Source organism: Pteropus medius, unplaced genomic scaffold (genome assembly GCF_902729225.1).
Source record: "Pteropus medius unplaced genomic scaffold, Ma_sr-lr_union100, whole genome shotgun sequence".
Taxonomy (NCBI): Eukaryota; Metazoa; Chordata; class Mammalia; order Chiroptera; family Pteropodidae; genus Pteropus; species Pteropus medius.
The window spans coordinates 13,240,617-13,262,081 of NW_024355990.1; the positions used below are offsets into that span (position 1 = coordinate 13,240,617).

The 21,465-nt window shown below is 47.8% G+C and overlaps 2 protein-coding genes across 8 annotated transcripts in view; both read right to left on the reverse strand.

Moving 5' to 3' along the window:
• MRC2 (mannose receptor C-type 2) overlaps positions 1–2,517 on the reverse strand; it is a 51,337-nt gene extending 48,820 nt beyond the window's left edge. The window contains exon 1 of one of the 2 annotated variants that reach the window (XM_039859915.1): positions 2,203–2,517. In XM_039859915.1, the coding sequence (XP_039715849.1) occupies positions 2,203–2,326 (124 nt within the window). In that variant the 5' untranslated portion in view covers positions 2,327–2,517. The remainder of the gene's footprint in view (positions 1–2,202) is intronic. The other variant, XM_039859914.1, reaches the window with a different exon arrangement.
• An 11,265-nt stretch (positions 2,518–13,782) lies between these two features.
• Positions 13,783–21,465, reverse strand: part of TLK2 (tousled like kinase 2) — an 87,652-nt gene continuing 79,969 nt past the window's right edge. For 5 of the 6 annotated variants that reach the window (XM_039859921.1, XM_039859920.1, XM_039859917.1 and 2 more), the window contains exons 20-22: positions 17,923–18,034; positions 16,343–16,450; positions 13,995–14,410 (exon numbers count right to left, since the gene is read on the reverse strand). In XM_039859921.1, coding sequence (XP_039715855.1) covers positions 14,237–14,410; positions 16,343–16,450; positions 17,923–18,034 — 394 coding nt within the window. In that variant the 3' untranslated portion in view covers positions 13,995–14,236. Of the gene's footprint in view, positions 14,411–16,342; positions 16,451–17,922; positions 18,035–21,465 lie in introns of all 6 variants that reach the window. The other variant, XM_039859919.1, reaches the window with a different exon arrangement.

Consider the following 21,465-nt stretch of genomic DNA (forward strand, 5'->3'; position numbering starts at 1 on the left):
TTTCCTCTAAGAACGCATCTTACACTCTTCTGTACTTTCCTTCTCCCCAAGTATCTGGCTCAGTACTGAACAGTGACTGTTATAAAAAGGCAGTCATACTGCAATTACAGAGAGGTCTTCTGGCCAAATGCTTTTTAGGGCACCCCATGGAGGTGGAGAAAAGATAGATTCTGTCATCCCAAACCAAGAAGACACTGCTGCCCTGCTACCTCACTGCCCCCAAGGAGCACAGGGCTCCCTAGTGGTGGTCAGGAAGCCACCCAACACGTACCTCTGTGCCCAGGGTAAATTTCACTTCAGCCATGCTGACCTGCCAAGCTGAATCCTATCTGCCACAAGCATTTCCTGGGGCCATACAGATCCTGGTGCTGCTAAGTTCTTCCCAGTGACCACCTAATTCATCAGGTACAGGGGAATGAGGAAGGAATTTGGCCTCAAGAAGCACTCTGGATAGAGAGTGGATGGAGAGAATAGTGATGGGCAGGTGACAAGACCTACTTTTCCTCAACTGCTGCCATGGAGACCTGGCCACCCCACCCCGCACCCCAAGCTTTTCGGGGATGACTGATGCAATGCCACTGGGAAGCGGGGGCTACAAGTGCAGGGACACAGCCAGAGGGAGGGCAGGGGGAGCCAGCGGGACACCAAGGGAAACCAGGCGGCAGAGGGGATCCAGGGTCTCTCACCGGGCACTTCTGGTTCCATCAGAAGCTCCACGGGGTGGGGGGAGGAGGGAGGGGGGGAAGGGGGGGAGGCCGAGTCAGCCTCTGGCCACCACTCTCCCAGGCCCTGGCTTTAAAATGTGCTCCACCCCTCCCACCCCGCCAGCCTTCTGAGTTCCTTCACAGAGGAGCAAGACACAGACAGGCGGAAGGGACACAGGGCCAGCCTGTGTGCCCTGACCTGCAGTGGGTGGGTTGTTGCTGCCTGGTTTGTGTTGGTCCACATTCCATACCAGGTGGGTCTGGAATTCAGCAGCGGGGCTCTACTTGGAGTGAATATGCGTCACCCTGGCCTCCAACTCTCCCATATTTTCCCAATGGGGGAAGATATATGTATTTTGGTGGCATAAGTCACACCTAGTGGGCCAGAGCTAGAAGCCCCAGACCCTCCAGGGGGCTGTCTGGACTTTGCACAAAATTGCAAACTCTGCACTGACTGCCCAGGCTCACTCACCTCCATCCCCAAATTACACAGTAAAGCAAGATGGAGCTGCGCCCAGCATTGGGGCTGTGATGACTATACTCCCTAGCAATTCCAGCTCTGACTCCTGCAAGCCCCCCAGGAAGTGAAGCTTTCCCTTTAGCTCTCAGATTCTTGGTGAGGGGTCCGTCAGTCCCCACACTTCACTGTCACCCTTTAGAAAGAGCAGCAGAAAGAGAAGGTACAGCTTAAAGTTTTTGTTTTCTGCTGGTTGGGTTTTTGCATCTTTAGCAGTTCTTTGGCTGCCCAAGATCTGCACTCTGGAGGGGCACAAGTTTGGTCAGAGCCGCCCACACAAAACACACACACAACACACACACACACACACACACACACACACACACACACACACACACACACGCTGCCTAGTCTGTCGCTGCATACTCGTGGCACAAAACTGCCCCCACAGAGGTCTGTTTAGGCAGTGAGGATGCTGCATGCCATAAACCGTCTTTGTAGACCAAGGGTGGAAAAGAAAATATAAACACCAGGAAGGACACACAAGCCCTTACAAATAATTCGAAAGCAATCATAACGCATCAGTTCTGGGGAGAAGCAAGAGGATCGGTCTGGAGCCTCCTGGCCAGAGCCTCGGGTTCCCCCGGACGCGCCCTGCAGATCCCCGGGCCAAGGGCAGGGCCGGCGCCGGGTGGTCCGGGAGAGCGGGAGAGCGGGCGCGGGGGTCCTCCCGGAGCCCGCCCTCTTCCTCTGAGGCGGCCCGAGACCCCCGGGCTCCCCTCCCCCGCCGCCCGCCACATCTGGTTCCACTCAGATCCTCCCACACCTCCAGGCGCGCTCCTCCTCCTCTCCTCCCCCCCGCTTTCAGAAAAGCGGAGACGATCTTTAAAAACCCAGTCACACACACACGCACACACACACACACGCACACACGCTCCTGGCGGGGGCGGGGGGAAGGAGGGAAAAGTCGGGAAGAGAGGCCCATTCCTCGGCGCTCCCCCCGCTCCGCCCCTGAAGTTGGCCAAGTTGGCAGCGCCTTACCCGGGAGGGCGGCGGCGGCGTCCCCAGGGGCGCCGGGGCGGCTGAACTGCAGACCCCCGAGCAGCAGGACGCAGCGCAGCAGGTGACGAGGCCAGGGCGCGGGGGCCGGCCGGCGGGGCCCCATGCCTGCGGCGCGCCGCTCGGGAGACGCGGGGACCGAGGGCGCACAGGGCGCGGTGGCAGCTCGGGCGCTGCGCTGCGATGACCGCCCGCGAGGGGCTCGCGTCTTCCTCCGGGTCGGGACGAAGTGATGCCTCCCGGGGAGCGGAGGGGAGGAGAGAAGGAGGCAGGCCGGGCGGAGGGAGGGCGGAGGGAGGAGCGCAGAGCCCGGGAGGAGGGTGCGAGGGGCAGAGGGGAAGGGAAGTGGGCAGCGTGGGAGGGGGAGGCGGCGCGGGCGGGCGCGGGGCTGCGGCCGGGGCCGCGGAGGGAGCGCCCAGGCGCGGGGGGCGGGACGGCGGGGCGCGGGCGGCCGCGGGGTCGAGGCGGACCCCCGCGCGCGCGCCTTCTCCCGCTTCGCGTCGCTGTCTTCTCACCCCACCGCGCCTTCCCTCTCTGCTCGGCCGGGGCCGCGAGCCCCAGACGCTGCGTCACAGCTCCCGGGCCGGCGCGGGCGGGGAAGCAACTGCAAAACTTTCCGCAAACTTCGCGGCGTGGCGGGACGTGGGCTGCGAGGCCCGGCCGGTCCGGGGCGGGGGCGCGCGGCTGACCCAGGCGGCCACGCCCGGACCGCTGGCGCCCCCTCTATCCCGCCTCTTATGCCGACCACTCTCGCGGATGAGCATCCGCTACCTTGGTGCCCGGGACGACCCCTCCCTCGAGCTGGTGGGGAAGGGGCGGAGCCGAGAGCTCGGCCACCCGGACGAAGGTTGGGGGAGGGAGAGCCAGGGCCACGGTGCCATGTGCCGAGCGACAACATTTGCACGTCTTGTGTTAGCGTTTGCCTGACCCCTGTGTCAATGTCCCTTTGTGAAGAAGGGTGTAGTGTTTTTGCTAGATGGGGCTGTATCCAGAAACCTAGGGCAAGTCTGTCCACTGGATGTCCCAGAAGACAGACATCACTCTCTCCAGCATCCCGACGGCTGGCCGGACTCAGAGAACCAAGTGAAAATTTCATAAAAGGGAAGACATTCCACTTATCCGTATTATGCAACAGGTCACCTCAGCGCAAGAACTAGATTGGGAGTCAGATGTTGGAAGCCTAGCCCCACCTCTACCTGATTCCCTGGGCGGCCTTGAAAAAGTCGCTTAGGCTCTCTGGGCTCAGAGCCAGACTGAGACATTTAGAGACCCTAAATGCTGAGAAGATTCACGCTCTCCCATCACAAGTAATCGAATAAAAACACCATGAAACTGTCATATAGATTTAATTATTTCCTGTGCTGTCCACCTCGGTGCTATTTTTAGAAACATTTTTTTTTTCTTTTTCACTACTCTTGCCTTGGGTAAATCTTTTCCCTTCTCTGCAGCGAGGGTATAGGACTCGCAGATGCTCACTTAGCTCTGTCCCTGTCTGTTGGGCTGAGATTCTTGGCAAGTAACAGCCCAGGGGCTACAGAACCTGAGTGAGCACCCCCTGAAATCCTCTAGAGGCCCTGAAAAGATTCCCACTGTCTGCATTTTTAACCTAAAAAATGATCAGCAACCAGGCCAAAGCAGCAGTCCCAAGCTAGCTGGGGCAGGTGTAACAGAGCCACAGCCCTTTTGGCAACTCTTGCTTCACTGCCCCTTGGGACACACCTTCTTGGTGCGGCATGTCCTAGAACCCCAGGGCTCAGTAGGCTGCCTCAGAGATCATCCTCTTGGCCCCTTTTTCTGTTATCTACAAGTGGGTTGAGGATTTGCCAGCTTTAGCTAAGCTGCTCCTTTTTTTTTCCCGTCTTGAGCAGCCAAAACACAGGATGCGTCTTCTCAAAAGTCAACTTATCAGCTTCCATCTGCTCGCTCATTTCTGGATGTGCTGGCCACAGACCTCACCAAAACCTTTTCGTTGAAGGGGAATTCAGGCAGGGTTCCTAAGGAGCCCTCTAGATTCTGGAAAAGGGCCCTTCCCCACCAGTCTGAGTAGGTTTTGGCATCCCTCTCACCAGCAGAGCAGAAGCCAACTACGTGACATCACCAGTGAATGCCGTGGGTCCAGAAAGTCCACCACTTGCCAGCACTAGTCCCGAGTGCCCAGCACACAGATGCGCTCTCATTTCTTAGCCACTCAACAAATTGCTAACCCTGTGCTAGCTGCTGGAGAAACAAAGATGAGCAAACCAGGTCGCAGCCCTGGAGGAGTTTTGTTTAGTGAGAAAAACAGACACAATTTTTGCCACATCCCAGGCAGAGGAACTGCCACTCAAAGGCTGAGGAGCACGGAAGTGTGTTGTGCTAGCAGGGTCTGATGTTTGCTCCTCCAGGGCTCTGTTCTAGTCTCTGCTGAGGGGGAGACTTTCTGCTCAGCGTGCCAGGGTTACACACTGTATTCTGCTGATTGTCTGTCTGGGCCCACATCCGCAGCCACCGTCTGTCTTAGATCTTGGGCTTGCAGGGCAGAGAGCTGGGCCATGTCTGGGCACTTCTCCCTGTGGAGAATCTAGCCCAGCCCCCCACCGCTTAAGGATTCTGTGCAGGATCAGTTATCGAAGGAACGTGGTCACAGTCTGCAGGCGTGTTGGGTGTTGGGAGGGCCAGAGCTGTCAGAGGGACCTCTCACCCGACCCAGATCCTAATCTACTTCCAAAGGAGGGCCAGTTGTCCTCTGTGCCCACAGCCTCCTCGCCATTCCTGTTAAAGCTCAGTTGAACAGCCACTTATTACCATGTGCCAAGCACCAGGCTAGATGCTGGAGGCTTAGTGAACTCTATGACCTGGTCCAGGGAATCTTTGCCAACGTCGTATTTGCTATAGTGGAATGGATATGGCTCTTCTTCACACAGTTAGCCAGCAACAGGCCCTGTGGGTCTGCTGATTCCATCGCAACCACGTTAGTGGAAGGGACAGACTGTGGAGTCAGAGAGACCCCAGTTAGAATCCTGGCTCTCCCCCTTACTAGCTTTGTGACGTTCGGTGAGTTCACAATTTCTATTTGTAAATGGGGCAGCAATTCCTACCTTGCCCTGAGAATTAAATGTGGTGTATAGAGGGACAGCACAGCCCCTGGGTAGAGATGTTCAGGAATGTCGGTCCCCTCCCTGCTTCCCATCTTCCTTTGCCTCTTGGACATTGGGGGTCTCCTTTGCTCCTTACCTATCACCCTGCCTGCCTCTCTAGGCTACCCTCCACCCCACCGTCCAGAGAGCTGCTCAGGTCAGTTTTATCCGGATTGCCACACTGGGTGTTTTCCTTTGCCTGAGAGAATACAACCTCCCCACCTGTCTGAACATCTCCAGGTTTCACTGTGTACGGAAGTGGTATTCTGGAGTGTAAATGAATCCAGGTAGAAGCATCTCGATGCTCACTTTGGCTGGTGAGTTAATGCATGTCTGTAAATAGACATGGGGTAGTATGAGGCAGTGGGATGCATCGAGGCCTGCAGCCTAGAACTGACTTGGAATTCCAGCTCTGCCATTCACTAGCCGCAAGTCCCCACGCAAGTCCCTTCCCTTCTGAGTCTCAGGTGCCCTTTGCCATACACGTTTTGATGTCATTACTCACTGTGCTTCGGGTTCCTCTCACATTAGTCTCCTCTTCCCTGGTTCTGGGTATGGCAGCCTCTCCAGCCAGAAGGTGCCCCGGGGAGCAGAGCAATGCCCTGGACACCCTTGGCAGGCCAAGCCTATAACAAAAGCTTATTAGGACAAGAGAACACAAGACAGGTAGAATGCAATTGGATGGCCAGGTAGAGTAGGGGGATATAAAGATATGGTCAGTCTTTACCTGAGGCAACTAGAGAAAGGGGTGTGAACCCCAAGGGGCAGCTACGATTTCCACCCACCATTCCAAGCCAGGGGAGAAGCTGGGCTAAGCTCAGGGCTGGCCTGGGCAGATCCCGGCCTCTCGACCATCTCTCTGGGCTCCTGCAGCTCAAACCCTCAGCGCTCCACTAAGGCATCCTCCTTTGAGTCCATGTGGCTCCTGCTTCCTTTGAAGCACTGAGGATCCCAGCGGGACTGGGCCAAAGAGGGAAGGAAGGCAGAAGGCTTGGGATTCAGACAGATCCCAGCTTCAAGGTTTGGCTCCACCTCTTCCAGGTTGTATAACCTTGGGACAGTCAGTTAACCTAAAGGAACTAGTTCTCCAAGATCCACATTACCGGAGAATCGTATGGCTGGTCTGTCTTCTCCTGACTGGTCTGCCCCGTCATGGCCACAAATACAATCTGAAAAAATTCTGCCCATTTTCCCTAGGTTCTTCCCCAATCCTGTGAGAGAACACCTAGAAACTTGCCCCCACCCCCAGGAGGGCTGCTGAGTTTCCACTCACTTTCTGCCCACAATCCACATGAGAAGACTTCCTTTAAAGCTTTTCTTTCCCAATGGGTAGGAGAAAATTATCTCAAGACCCTTTCCGGGAAGCAGCAAGGGCTTGATTCCGCCCCATGAATCCAGTTTGGATAAGGACTCCCAGTTGGAGGAGCCACCACAGTCCTGTCTGCAGCTATCGGCAAGGACAGCTCTAGAGTGAGCTCAGAGCAGGGGGCACCCATCAAATGCCTCTAGGATCCTTGCAGGCCCGTCTCCATTCAGAGGCTTTAGCAGGGGGACCAAGCTGACCACTGATGGTCCAGAGATGGGCAGAAGTTGGTCTGAGGCACAACAGGAAGAGAACAGCAGAACTGAGCTGAAAAACCAGTTACAGTTGAGTGGGATGTAGTTCCCAGAACCTTCTACTACCCCACTAACTGGTGCCAGCATAGGGAGGGAGATGTCACATGACCCTGTCTGCTCCACAGGGGCCTCCCCGAACCCGGTTGTACAGTTCCTCTAAGCCTGATCTTACACTGTGGACGGGGCTGAGCCAGCAGTCAAGGCTACTGTGCTCCACAGCTCTGGCTGGGCTGGTGGTTTCCGCATGTCCCTCTTCAAGAAATCATCTGAGGCTGTTCCCTGGTCCCTGATTCTCCCAACTCAGGAAGGATAGACAGAATGAGGTTTTCTCCAGTCTCGGTATTTGACTCAGTCCTGCCAGCAGCCTTCCGTGGCTCTCACTGACTGTGGCCTGAAGGCAGAACAGGGGCCCATGCAGAACCGCCCCTGACCCATCCTCCCTACCCTAGGCCCTCGTGGAAGACCCTTCGCCCAGAACAGGAGCCAAGGGGCTGCATCCGGCTGTACTGCGACCCACCCCAGCTCCAAGAGGCTGGCCAGACCTTCCACAGTCCCCATTGAGGCAGCAAGAAGTAGATTGGGGTACCAGTGGGTGGTGACCATCATTTGAAAAATAAAGTGAAACAGTAAATCTCAGAGTGCATTGCATTGACCTAAGTTCTGTGCTGTGCAATATCTACTGGGTGGAGATGTTAAGTGTTTCTAACTGTGAGGTGTCATCAAACAATTGAAAAATACTGGAACTGGCTATGCAGGCGCCCTGGCTGTCCCTGCCCAGCTCTGATCTGCTCACTCCCTGACCAAAGACCTGCATCTAACACACTGCCCCCACCTCCTCCTCAGTGTCACACCTAACTAAGGTCCCTCACCACCACCTGACCGGCCCTACTTCTCCTTGTGGGCACCATGCTTCAGCAGGCCAAACTACATGTCATTCCTTCAACAGGGCCCTGGGCTCACTGAGGGGCCAGCTCTTGGCTGCCAAGTGGGCGCACACAGACGTGATAAGGCAGAGAAGTACGAGAAAGGTGCACAGGGGGCTGTGAGAGCCCAGAGGAAGCCAGGCTGCAGGTGACGCTTGAACCGTTTTCAAAGATGGTGAGATGGCCCAAACCTGGAGGTGTGAGAGAGCATGGAGAGAGGTTTTGGTGTGACAAACATATGGTATGGGAAGAGCACAGCACTGCGAAGGACCCTTTGCTGCAAACACCGCCCCTTTTCATTCTGTTTCATTCTGCCAGTCCTTCAAAGCCCAGCTCAATGCCATCTCCCAAATCCCCAGGGGACTCATCTCACTTTCACAATTTATCAGCTCTCAGCTTACAGTTAGCTTCTAAATGATAACCTTCCGTAAGCAAGAGCCGAGTCTGATGTACCTTTTTATCTCCCAGAGTCTAGCCCAACGTATTACAAACAGAAGGCTTTCGAAATGTGTTTTGAGCTGACGCATGAAGTTTATAGACATGCCGACTGGAGCTCAGGGTGGGCGTCTGGCCCAAGGTCACACAAGTTTATAGTAGTGACCTGAACACAGTCCTCACTAGGTGAGTGCTCTTCTGTCATCTTGTTCTAGCAGATTCCAGAGAACGGTTTTGCCTAGTTAATGTGGGCTGGGAGAAGGGTTAATATTCAGGTTGTGGGTATGGTTGTGAGAATCTGTAGATGCAAAGAAGCAATGGCTCCTGAAATTCATATGTAGGGAAGGACTTTGCTTTTCATGCTCAGGGCACAGGTCTATTTTAGCATCAGGCCAAGGCCCACACTTGGGGGGGGCCTTCTGTGTCCTGCAGACATCTCTCCAGGGTCCTTGTGACAGGGAGGAGGAATCTAGCAATACCTCCTGCTTTTTATTTTTTCAGTTACTGAAAACATCTTTATGTCTCCCACCCACTTCAAGCCTGATAGAACCACGAGGAAGTCAAGGCAGAGGCTTCGATTCCCACCTGTCAATTAGTACACAGGAACAGGAAGATTCAGAGTTGTCCAGGGCTGGGGTGGGGCAGGATTTTAGCTTCCTCATATATAAAGCAAGATGACAAGATCGGATGGCTTAGGAAATCTGAAGCAGGGATGTTCTGGGAAGCCATGTCCCCATTTTCCCACCTAAGTTCCGCCCAGGACTGCAGAGGCAGGGCTGCTGCCCCAGACCAGCCGGGCCTCCAGGTAGATTTCTAAGGGCTCGCCGCGAGGGAGGGAAGGGACATAGTGAAGGAAGCCCAGGGAGTGGAGCCCTAGATGAGGGCAAGATACACCTCCAGCCTCCAGTTGAGGTGCAGCCTTTACCCAGTGTCTGCACATGGGGGACACTGAATCTGCCTCCCATTTTCAAGCCTGCAGTTCATCTCCATTCGATCCTACTCTACCTGAGACCGGGCACCAAATCTCTCTGGGCCTGTTTCCTCATCTGTAAAATCAGCGAGATGCTTCTACCCTGCTTTATGCCACCGAGGCTGTGAAGTAACACAGATGAGACACTTCTCTGCAAAGCAGTAATGCTGGAGCGCGTATCCTTTGCTGACAGTCTTCTGCTCCCCCACCCACAAGCTGAAAAGGCTTGGGCTGGACAAGAGGCCACCACAGTCGCAGGCTATGCCTGGAGGCTTGAAGAGGCTAAAGTTACCAGTTCTCTGGCTGGGCACTTCCCTCCACACCCAGGCGGCCTGACCCAGGGCCAGGGGTGGGTGGGGCCGAGCCAGCCAGCCAGCTGCTCTCTGACCCCTTCACATCACGGGGTCTCCTGCCTAGTGCCTCACACACACACATACCCCTGAGCTGACTCCAGCCTGTCTCAGGCCCCCGCTGAGCTCCCCCAGCACAATAGGGCTCTTGTTTTCCCTGCCCCCACCAGGCCCCAGACCTGCTCCCTGGTCCGACTGTTTTCCCAGCCTCTGGCAGGTTCCCCCAACCCACCCGCAGAGTACTGCAGCAGCCAGAGTCCCTAACCACTTCCTCCTTAACCCTCAGCCTCTCCCTGCAACCCCTCCACACTCTCTCCTCCCCCACCCCTTCCAAAGAGCTCAGGCCAGCCCCGGGCTCTCTTTACCTCTGATCCAGAAGCAGACCCAGGTCTTAGCCCTCAGGTAAAAGAAAAACGCGATAAATTAATGCACGAGAAGGTATTGGTGCGTTGTTATATATTTTAAGAGAAGGCCAAAGGTAAAAAGCTTTGCCCAAGAGTGAATGACTCTTGAGTATATCGTTAGGTATAAAGGCACCTGCATACAGACGTGTTGTTGGGGCCCTTTTGGGGCTCCCCATAAAAGAGCTCATGTAGGACATTGGTCCTAGGACAGCCCAGAGCTTAAATTTTTATTCCTAACACAGAAAATGAAACAGTCATCTGTCTTCCAGTTGTGTGTGTTTAGAGGCCTGAACAGCCACGCTCTCCAACTGACCCACCCTTATTGCGATGGCTGATAGGAAGGTCAGCAGGACTTGGGATGCGTGGCCGGACCTTCACCACGCATGTCACTTGGGAGACAGAGCAATGCTAGGATGGGTGGTGTGGGGGCAAGGCTGAGAATGAGCATTTCTAACAGGTGATGCTAATGCCTGCCTATGAGATGCTCCTTCCAGATGCAGCTGAAGCAGTCCTGGACCCAGGGTAAGTGGAGACAACTGATTTTGCAGGATAGAGGCTGATACTCCATCTCAAGTCAGAGGGGGAAGGCTCCCTAAAGGTCTGCGTCACTTACCGAAGCAAAAGGATCTCCTGACAACTTAGGTAGAAAAGCTCTGAACCTCGACCAGCGAACTCGGGGGTTCCAGGACCAGCAATCCCACTTACTGGATCTTGTGATCTTTTTAAAGCACATTTTTTGATTCCCTTCTTATGTGCTAGGCACTTTACATACCTTATTTCTATTTTTTACTATAGCCATGCAAGGAGCACAGGTGATATTTGAACCACACATAATTCTAAAGCCCAGACCTTTAACCACTGGGTGATTCTGCCCTAAGACGATAGAACAACTAAGTTTAGGAAGGACTCTCCATACCCCAACCTGTTTGTACACCATGTCTCTCTCCCACTTACCCCAGACTGATTTTAATTACAAAGAGAGCTTGGGCCATCAGAATGATGAGTAAGTGGGAAAGATTCCCAGAAAGCAAAAATATCACCAATGAACTTTGCATTCTTAGAAGCAAGAAGCTGGACCCACAGTTTGCTTCTAGCTCTACGGTTCTAGGAGATAACTATCTTTACTATGTTTAAAGAGAGCTATTTTCTAAAGAAACATAAGAGCTCCTTGACTGCTAATCTCAGCTGGAGAAAAACCTGTCCCTACAGGACGAGGAGGAAAGGAGGCAAACCTAAAAATGATAGCGGATGTGTCCAGGTCAGCCACAGAAGTGGTGAGTCTCCATTTAAAGCTGCCCACCTCACAATGAATAATCTGGAGCCCAATTTCTTCCCCTCCAAACCCCATATTCCATTCCTTCCTAGGGCCCACCACCTTCACCCCTGGATTGTGACTGATGGCTGGGCCTTCCCTATCCTGCTCATTGCTGTTCCCACCCAGAAGCATAGTTGTTGGCACATCAGAGGTACAAAAGGTGTCTCACAAATCAAGGCATTTCCCATTATGCCTGCAATGTCCACTGGGACTCAGCCAGCTGCCAGGATTCCCTTACCTACACCCTAGATGGCAAGGGCTCTGTTTGAAGCTGGAGAACTAGAGTAAAATCAAGAGGCTGGGAAATTTACTTCTTAAAACTTATTTTAATATCCTCCCCACCTCCCGAATTGGGAAAGGCCAAAACACTCTGGCTGGATTTAATTACAAATTAATACACATTTAAAAAATCACTGTTTAAAGAAAATCAACATTGTGGCAATAAGGGATTATCCTTGGAAAAAGTGAAACCCATATTAACAAAATATGTTGTGGAAGAACCCCACTTAGTGATTTCACTGGCTATTTAAAAGTCTAGTAAAGGTCAAGATTCTGCGTGTTCTCTGGGGCTGGTCCACGCAGTGCAAAGTGGCCTCGCCCAGACCCGGCCGGGTCCCGTCAGCTCCAACCAGTCCCTAGACCCAAAGGAAGCAAGGAGAGAGGGCATCCCTTCTTCAGGACAAGGGTAGAAAAGATAAATCAGCAAAGTCCTGCAGCTTCGCTTAGCCCATGGGGAAAAAAGGAGGCAGAAAGTTAGAGGGAAGGCTTAAAGATGCAGCATTTCTTTAACTGTTAAAAAAGTTAAAAATTAAAAAATAATTAGACAAGATTATTGAATGAGAGGAAGGAAAAAAAGGAATAGAACTTAATATTAAGTTTAAACACGGTCACAACTTCATCCATCTCTTTACGTGCAGACACCATCCTTTCGGCACTGTGCTCAACCTTCGAGACCCCGTGGGTACTCTGCTTAGCAGCTTGATTGTAATGGTTAAAAAAAAGAAGGTACTATATGCACACATACTCATATGCATGCACACGTGCACATGTATATGTGCACATGCGTATAAATATATATTGCAATAAAACAGCTTTACAAAGCTGGGGGCACCAAGGGCTCTGGGGCTGACTTCCTTCCATTCAGAGATCCACATGGCGATACCTACCCACACGCTTCTCTTCACTTTGAACACTCCATTTTCCCTTCAGATCACCTGATACTGGGGAAAGAGGCGGGTTCACAAACAAAGGTCCTAGAAAATGTGTCGGCAGCAGCATGTTTCACATGTAAAAGAAACGCGAGAGCCAGATGAACAAGTTGAGCGTGCTCTACCCTTCCTGACTTCCCTCCCCCGGCCGGGAACTCAAACGCCCAAATGCCGCATCTTTCAAGATTTCTGGCTGAGCCCTCTTGCCACATGTGTTAGTAACATTCCAAGCTGGCCACCACATGTTCAGGCTCTGGCCTCCTGCTCTCTACTGTCGAGTGCTCTGCTGTTTCGAGGGCATGGTGGGGCCACGCAGCTCCCATTCCAGCTCCATCTTCAGTTTATCATACATCTCAGAAAGAGCCAAATTTAAAAAAAAAATTAGTTCCAAAAAAAGTTCATATTTGAAATACCAATTTCCCTTGAGATTATTTTTGAACTCCTCTTAGTGAATCTACTAAAGTGAATTAGACAAAGTGTGTGTGCACAAGCACACAGAGACGCACACACCAGCACACACCCACAAAATTTAGAGGATTGGAGGTTGTTTCCTGCCAAAAGATCTAACAGAGGAAAGCTTATGTGCTGATCAAGTTTTAATATCGTGGTTAACAAGAAATGTACACCATTTAGCAAGCACACAGAGACTGTGGGTAGGAACGCCTGCTCCCCGGAGCATCTGGCTCCCCAGCCCGCTTTCTGCCTACCTTTGGAATAGTTTCGATAGTTACTACATTCAGAGAATCCAAGAGGACTGCATGGACAGATGAACCTTTATTTAAAAAAATAGCACTTCAAATAAATTAAAAGGGACAACCGTCAAGTGTTCAAATTGTGAAGAAATAGTTGAAAACCTAGAGAGACCCAGGCTGCAGTCTTCTAACCTCTTTCTTTGTCCAATGGCAAAACCCCGCGCACCTCTGTTCTCCCACTCAGTTTCTTCCCTGCTGAGATGAGGGAAGCAATTGCAAACAGGAGACCAGACGGAGGAGAAAGCTGCATCTGACTGGAATGAACATTGCCACGTACTTGCTAATACGGGTTTCACTTTATGACCAAATGTATTCTTTCAAAAATAAAAAAGGGGGGGAGGGAAGCTGCATGTTTTTAAAAATTGAAATTATTTAGGGATAAAACACTAACTCTAGTGCCTTTAACGGGCAATAGCAACTTTTTTCCTCCGAAGTCAAATACCATCCCCAGCTGAGCCTTTGTGCTACAAGCTTTTCAGGAGATGTCACCTAAACTTTATTAAAAGAAAAGAACAAGTTTAAATATAGACACTGGACTAGCCCAGTCTGTATTTTCAAGTCCACATTCTTCATCTGAAGCACTGCATCAGGGACCCCCCTGAGTCTGCATGTTTTCAAGTTCACAGTACATGGAACCAGTTTTTCTTTTTAATTTTTTCCTCACTCAGAGCAGCCACACACAGTGGCCGTTGACGCCGGAACCTCGGGCGGGGCCTTTCCCTACAAGGCCTGGCCAGAGCTGCCCAAGGTTTCTCCTCAATGAGAATCGATGCTGTCATGCTCTATGGATGGGAAAAAAGCAAGAAAATAAAAGCACCTGGTACAGGTTTCATGAGATCCATTCGGATTCGCTATGTTCCAAACCCGCTGCTGAATGCCATTTGTCCACTTTGTGTGTTGAACAGTTTGTGGCCTAGGAGTGGGTCTCAATTCGAAGAACTGTTATTGGATGCCCCAGAGGTTGATGCAATAGCAGCTCCAGCAGGGCTACTCGTGGAGACCGACTTTCGAATGTGAGGCAGCAAGTAGGGGTCACAGGCCAGCTGCTGGACGTCGATGCGGTCCTCCTTTCGGTAGGCCAAGCATCGTCGAATAAACGCCTGAAAGGAAAGTTTCTTAAAGAAGAATCCTGGTGCCCCAGGAGGGGACCCCGAGGCTCTAAAGCAGCTGCCAGGGCCCTTCCCAGAAACTACCTGGCGGACCTGGAGAAGACCAGGGCAGGAGATGCACTGGCAGCAGCACCTCCCTGTGGCCACCGACTCCTGCCAGAAAGAGCAGCTGAGCCATCCCCGAGGGGGAATGGGGCATGACCTCCAAATACCTCTGTCCCCAAAGCACAAGACCAACACACAACTCTCTCTCTTTGCCTTGGCTGGTTTGCATGGGTATAGTCTAACTTCACGGTCCCACATATGTAAAGCACAGCCTCCTGCGGACTTCCTGAGCAAGTGGGAACCGTAATGACCAACTACCACCACATTCAGGGTGAGGAGACTGGCACTGACCGACACTGCAGTGTGTCGCAGATTGGTACATACTTTCCCTTTGTATCCCGGCCTTTCCTGAAAGATTATGAAGCAAATGAGCAGGCACATGCTCATTTGTCTAAAGGAAAACCTTGTCTCCCCAAGAGTACTGCAGACATAAAGACCTACTGTGAGTGGGGTATGATTCGGATTCCTAATTTACCACCTACATGGAGGTTTCTTTTGCATCAGGTATGAAGGGCTATGTAGTCTCAATTTCTACAACTTCTACAACTCTTATCATAAAGGCCCATAAATACATGATCTGTCTTTTTCACCAGACAGTTCTATTTCATTGAGGTCTTATAATTACTTTAATGAATTGATTTTTTAAAAAATCTCAAATATCATTATCAAAGCCCATACTTTACACGGCAGTGATAATGACATCTTGGTGGAGGTTCACTGACTGGGATGCCAACAGCGTGGAAGGCTGTGTGTGCATGGGGGCTGGGGGTATGTGGAAACTATACTTTACACTCATTTTTGCTGTGAATCTAAAACTGCTATCAAAATGTAGTCTTTTTGAAAAAATCTAAATCATGAAATGATTTCATTTTTTTCTATGATTAATTAACAAAATACAAAAGTATAAAACAAATCCTGATTTTTCAAAATAAAAGATGCCTATAGGGAGTTGCTTGATTAAAGCATTTGCAAGATAAAAACAGAAGTGAACATAATGATCCTTGGTCTTTAAAAATAAACCTTTCTTAGTGAGTTACCTAGAACTGGAATTAAAAAGGATTTCTTTGGTTAGATAGTGGTCAAATTAACTCTTTTTACCTTGAATTTTCTCTCCATACAGCTGCCAGTATAGGCTTTTGAAACAGCAATCAGCTCACGTAGTTGCCCTGATTAAAACTTTCAGCTGTATTCCCATCACGCTTTGCAGTCTGTCCTGTTGCCTCTCTTACCACTCACTCTCCCCTCTGCTCCGCCCGCTGTGGGGACTTGCTGAGCTCGCACTCACACCGGCTTCACTCACTTCTCTCTCCTCGGAATACTCTTCTCCCAAATTTATACATGGCCTCCACCTTCACATCATTCAAGACTGCTCAAAAACTCGCTTCATCACTGAGGCTTTCCCTGGCCTTGTCATCAAAAAAGGGGTTCCTCCCACTTCTCTGCCCCTTTACCCCGATTTACTTTCTTAATAACATTTATCACCATCTGAACCATGTCTGGTTTTAGTCATTGTTTGTCTCACCTAGTGGAAGGTAAATTTCTTAAAGGCTGGGACCTTGTCTGTACAGTTCACTGCTAAAGACTCAGAGTTTCTTCCCCTTATCTAGAACAGTGTCTACTGCTTAACAGGCACTCAACAAATATTTCTTGTGGGAAGAGAAGGGGAGAAGAGGGTGGAAGCTGGAGAAACATACATTTAGGAGGAGGTGGTTTTTAATGAGTCTTGAATTTTGTACTGAATAATTCATCACTATTACCTAGAGAAATGACACAAACATCACAGCAGTCATTTTTGCTGGCCGGTGGGTCAGAACTTACCTTTGCTTCAGGTGTTACTACTGGCTTTGGCGGAAACTGTACTTCAGTAGCTTTAAGAATAGTATTCTCTTGTAGAATGTCTTGCTGGGACTGGTTATGGCCAAAAGGCTAGCATATAAAAACAGAACAAACAAAGGCGGGCCTCTGGTTAAAAGGACAATTCAACACCACAGGGAGGAAAAGGAGAAAACATGTCTCAATGAGAACTGCTAGGAGCAACTTTAGAGATGATCTATAATCCTCTCATTTTATAAAGGGCGGAAAGGCTTAGAGCTTAAGTAACTTGGTCACAGATTACTTAACATCTAAGTTAAAGCAGAGCTGGGACCAGAAGCAGCATCTGCTATATCATACCTTTGCTAAGTTTTGCTTACGGCAAAGAAAAAAGATTCAGAGCAGGAACCAGTAACCTCTTTTGCCCTGAATGATACCGGTGGGCTTAATTAATACCCATATGTGCCACTGGCAGACCCAAGACACGGATAAAGAGAGATGGAAAAGTAAGAGTAGAAGGGGTAAGGACAGAGTGGAGAAAAAAAGTGTAGGCTTTATCTGTGCCCCAAATTGCCCTTTTCTAATAAACTCTTAAAAAATAAGTTTAGGCCTAGTGTCATCTCTATAGTGTTTCTATTGAGGGATCACAAACAATTCTTTCTAGATAACCTTTGCCACCACTATCAGCAGCACTTCCATATTATCGGAGTATAAATAATAATTAACCTCTACTAGTTCTGAATAGTTTCCCCATATGAGAGGAGTAGGATAAAGAACGGAGACAAGAAGCGAAAGAAGAAGCTGAAATGTGAATTAAGAACTTGGTCTAGGGATTGTAATCAATATATTAAGAGTCCAGGGGAGTTGCGGGACTCCAAGTGGTTTACGCCTACAGCCTGATGGGGAGCACTGAAACATATAAACGCACTGACAGCAGACATATCAATATAAATATACAGCTGGACCCTAATATATACATTTATAAGGTATGCTCACAAGAAAAAAAAAACAAATGTGAAATTCATTAGATGGAGTTTACTACCTAGGTTATTATTCTAATACTGTATCACCTTGATCAGAGGTAACAGACAGTAAATACTTTCTGACACCACCTCCCAGTATAGAAATATAAAGCATGTTTTTATTAATAACAGCTTTAGTTAATGGAGTGGTTGGGAAAAAAGAGCCCTGCAGATATTTCAAGTTTCAAGTCTGGGGCCCTTAGGAATGGCTCTTGGGAAGACTGTATACTTTAATAAACTGTTTCATATAATATATTCCCTAAATATGTTCCCTAAAACATATTATTAGAATCGAAATATATCCTGAGTCTAATTGAGAATAGCAAAAAAAAAAAAAATGCATGTTTCCCACAACCCAGCAAAATTCATTAGGTGCTCCTGGGTTGAAAATTTCTGCTTATATATAAAGCTTTTATTAAGTCTTTATTTTCTTCAAACCACAACTTTCAAGATTCCATTTTGTGTAATCCAATGATTAATCCCAAGAGAATAACCCACACCATGCCATTGTGTACACGTGTCACCCAATACAGAAGTCGAGCTACCACACTCTACCTTCCTTACCTTCCTTCCGTAAAGACATTGGTAGAAGATCACACCTACTGACCACACATCAACTTTGTTTGAGATCTTTGGTGGTTCTTTCCCAACCACAAAACACTCTGGTGGTAAATACCTGGGACAAAAAGGAAATAAAAATTCTTAGGAAAATGACTCTGTAAATCTAAGACATGTAAAAAAGGCAAAAGAGAAGATCTTGTTGGAAACAAAAATATCTGAATTTTAACAGCTGAAAAAGCAACTTAGACCTAGCTGGAGAAAGTCATATGAAAAGACATGCCAACTTACGGAAGTAATAATGTCCTATGAAGCCTTAAAATACATTTCTCAATTCACTGAGAAAGGTAAATATTCTCCTAGTTCCTCTTTCACCCACCCCAGAGTCCTTTCTCATAGCTGTACCTAATATAAGTGTCATTTGACAAGTTTAAGGTGTGGGGGGGCCATAAAAGATGTGCATTCTCTTTTATAACAGCTGCATCAACAAACATTAAACTATAACCAGAGGTGATATGGGTTTCCTTTCATGTTGGAAGGAAACTTCTGCTCTTCCCCACCACCTCCACAAAATGTTATAAATACATTAAACTATAATGTTATAAATACATTAACTATTTATTTATTTCATGTAAAATAAATAACTATTTCAAAAGTCCCACTGATTTCAAGACCCAGTAGAAATCTCTGTGGGGGGTGGCCGTTGTCTTCTTAATGTAGCCTCTTCTGAAAATGCAGACTGGCAATAACTATAATATATAATCAATGGTGACATTAAAGTCCATATTATCAAAGGTATTTTACATTTCTTACTTTATGGGCGATCAGGAGCAACTGGAAGACTAACAAAATAGTGCGGAAAAAGCTAAACTAGTTAGCAGAACTCAATCCTCATCTGAAGTCCTTCCCTTCCCACCGGGCCTCATGCTTCCACTCAGTGTGTGGATTCTTAGCCACCGCACAGCTGGAAGATAAGAGATCGATTTCTACAGATTTCATCCTTTCACAATTGTGAAAAACTATTTTAGACCCTGCTGTGCTTCTGGTACAAAACTTATAGCTTGAAGGGGACCACAAGAGTTGAGATGCAGAAAATGTTCAAATGATGGGCTTCAGTTCTTTTAATAGAAATTTAGTTTCATATTTTTGTTTATTCATTTTAGCAAATATTTTTGAATGATTAAGACCAAGATTATATGACTGAGATTATTTCACAACAAATACTTTTAGCCAAAATACATATTGAAAAATAAATATAGAGATATAAAATTCACAAGGAGGGGGAAAACAGCAAAGAAACAAAAACATAGGAAAAATTAATTAAAAAAAAAAAACCCAGCTTTTTCAAATACCACTAAAACCTCCCTGAATCCTAGAGTTTTCACCTTTCTTGATTTATATACATACACACTCGCGCGTGCGCGCATGCGTGTGTGTGTGTGTGTGTGTGTGTGTGTGTGTAACTTAAATATGATCTTTGATATATAACAAATAGAATCTTGGTTTAAAAATGATGATTTTAATGTATTTATAACATTTTGTGGAGGTGGTGGCAAAGAGCAGAAGTTGCTGAATTTGTCCAAATGCAGAGTAATAACTTAGCCAAATATTTAGAATACAAAAGACACTGTCACTTAACAGAAGTCTAGAAACTTACTTTCTAGGCCTCAGTTTCTCTATCTGTAAATGAAGAAATAAACTAGTTCTTCACCCAAATAACACTGAAAATAATAAGCACTCTAATTCTCTATCAAGGATTTTGGGAGGAAGAGTAGAAGACAGTTCTATGACACCACACTGTGTTTAAAAAACAAACACAGTCGCATAGTCCATCATGATAAAATCCTCATAAAGAAAAATGATTCTCAAGGCCTAGTCTACAGCACACTTACTTAAAAGTAGTATTCAATGTAGAAAGATTCTGCAACAATCAAAAACTGCAAACAGTCACTAAGAATTTGTTATGTCCTCCTATCCTACTTGTATCTCTTTGGGACATAAGATGGGATGACATATTGAGGATGATGACTATGACAATGTTTTCACCAATATGGAGACTTTTAAAACCTTTATAGAAATTCATAAAATTTAATTTTCTTAGTAGCCCCTCTCTTACTTTTTACTATGAAAAAAATCATCTTTCTACTATGCAAATATAATCTAAAGTAGAATAGTAAAATGAATCCCCAAGCAATCATCATCTAGCTTCAACATCTATCAACATTCAGTGAATCTTTATTCATATATGTTTCTCTCTACTTCCCCCAAAACAAATTACTTTGAAGCAAATCCCAAACATCATACAGTTTTTATATATATTCCAACCATTGAATTTTTATAGCTTAGCAAATACAGCAAAAGGGAGCAATGAGAAAACTAATTAAATGTGAAAAAGCTTCACCTTTTAAAAAGATCAAGCTATCAAACAAAACATTCAAATCCAAGTTCCAGTGAATTTATATAGCAGAGGTATAGACCTGTCTCCAGATTTTCCAACGGCAGATATTTTTGTATCATTTAGTGACAGGAACGCTAACCCACAATAACCACCATAGTGAATAAACACTATAAATGTAGCTTCTATTTTAAACCTAGAACCTCAAAGTTTTAATTTAGTGACTGATTTTCACTATAGGTACCATCTCCACAAATAAGAAGGAGTGATGGAAAGTAGAAATTTTGTGTTTTTAGCAGGATCTGATTAATATATATCTAACTTAAATAAGATTGGACTGACAAGAACAGGTTGACCCTGAGTGTTATGAAAGACACCCCACCTCTTCTCTGTCTGCCTTAGATCAACACCCTCATTCCCAGAGAGTCATTATTCTACAGGCTCAAACATAAGTGAGCTGACTCGGGGGTGTAACAGCAGGTGTTACCCTCCCCCCATTATGCTGCTGGAAGCATTTTTCATGTTCAGAATCACGCATTCCAGTATGTGGCTTTGTGTTACCACTTCAGAAGTGCAAAGAAAACTTTGTTAACACATATTTACAATCACAAAGTGAAATGCTTGAAATGCAAGTATCCTTTATGGTTCTGTCAAAAACAGCAGTAGGCAGAAGTAGGATACATCACAGAACAGGCAGATAGAGCTGGGGTAAGGTGGTTGGGGAGAGATGAGTGACAAAGATGGGAAGAAATGTGGCTCAAAACTTTTTAGAACATGCTGAGATGGATACATTTCTTGGCAAACTGCAAACTTTTTCCTGATTAGATTGCAAGAGATGCTTTTTATATCCTGATTATTTTACATCCTGATCTTCAGAACTCCTTAGTTCTTGAGAGTCCATCATCCTCAGGCAACTCTAGAAATGAATCCCTCATCCCATTAACCCATGGAGATCTGCATTTGTACTGAAAAGCATTTAGGGCCATTCTTTATATACACACATGAGCAACCTCATTCTCTACCCACTCGATAGGGTCAACCCTACAGAGGAAACGTGCAACTCAAATACCTGGCCACACATAATCTCTCTCAACAGTTTTCAAGAAAGGAAAGAAAAATTAAGACAAATTAAGAGTCAAACTGCTGAGGAGGAA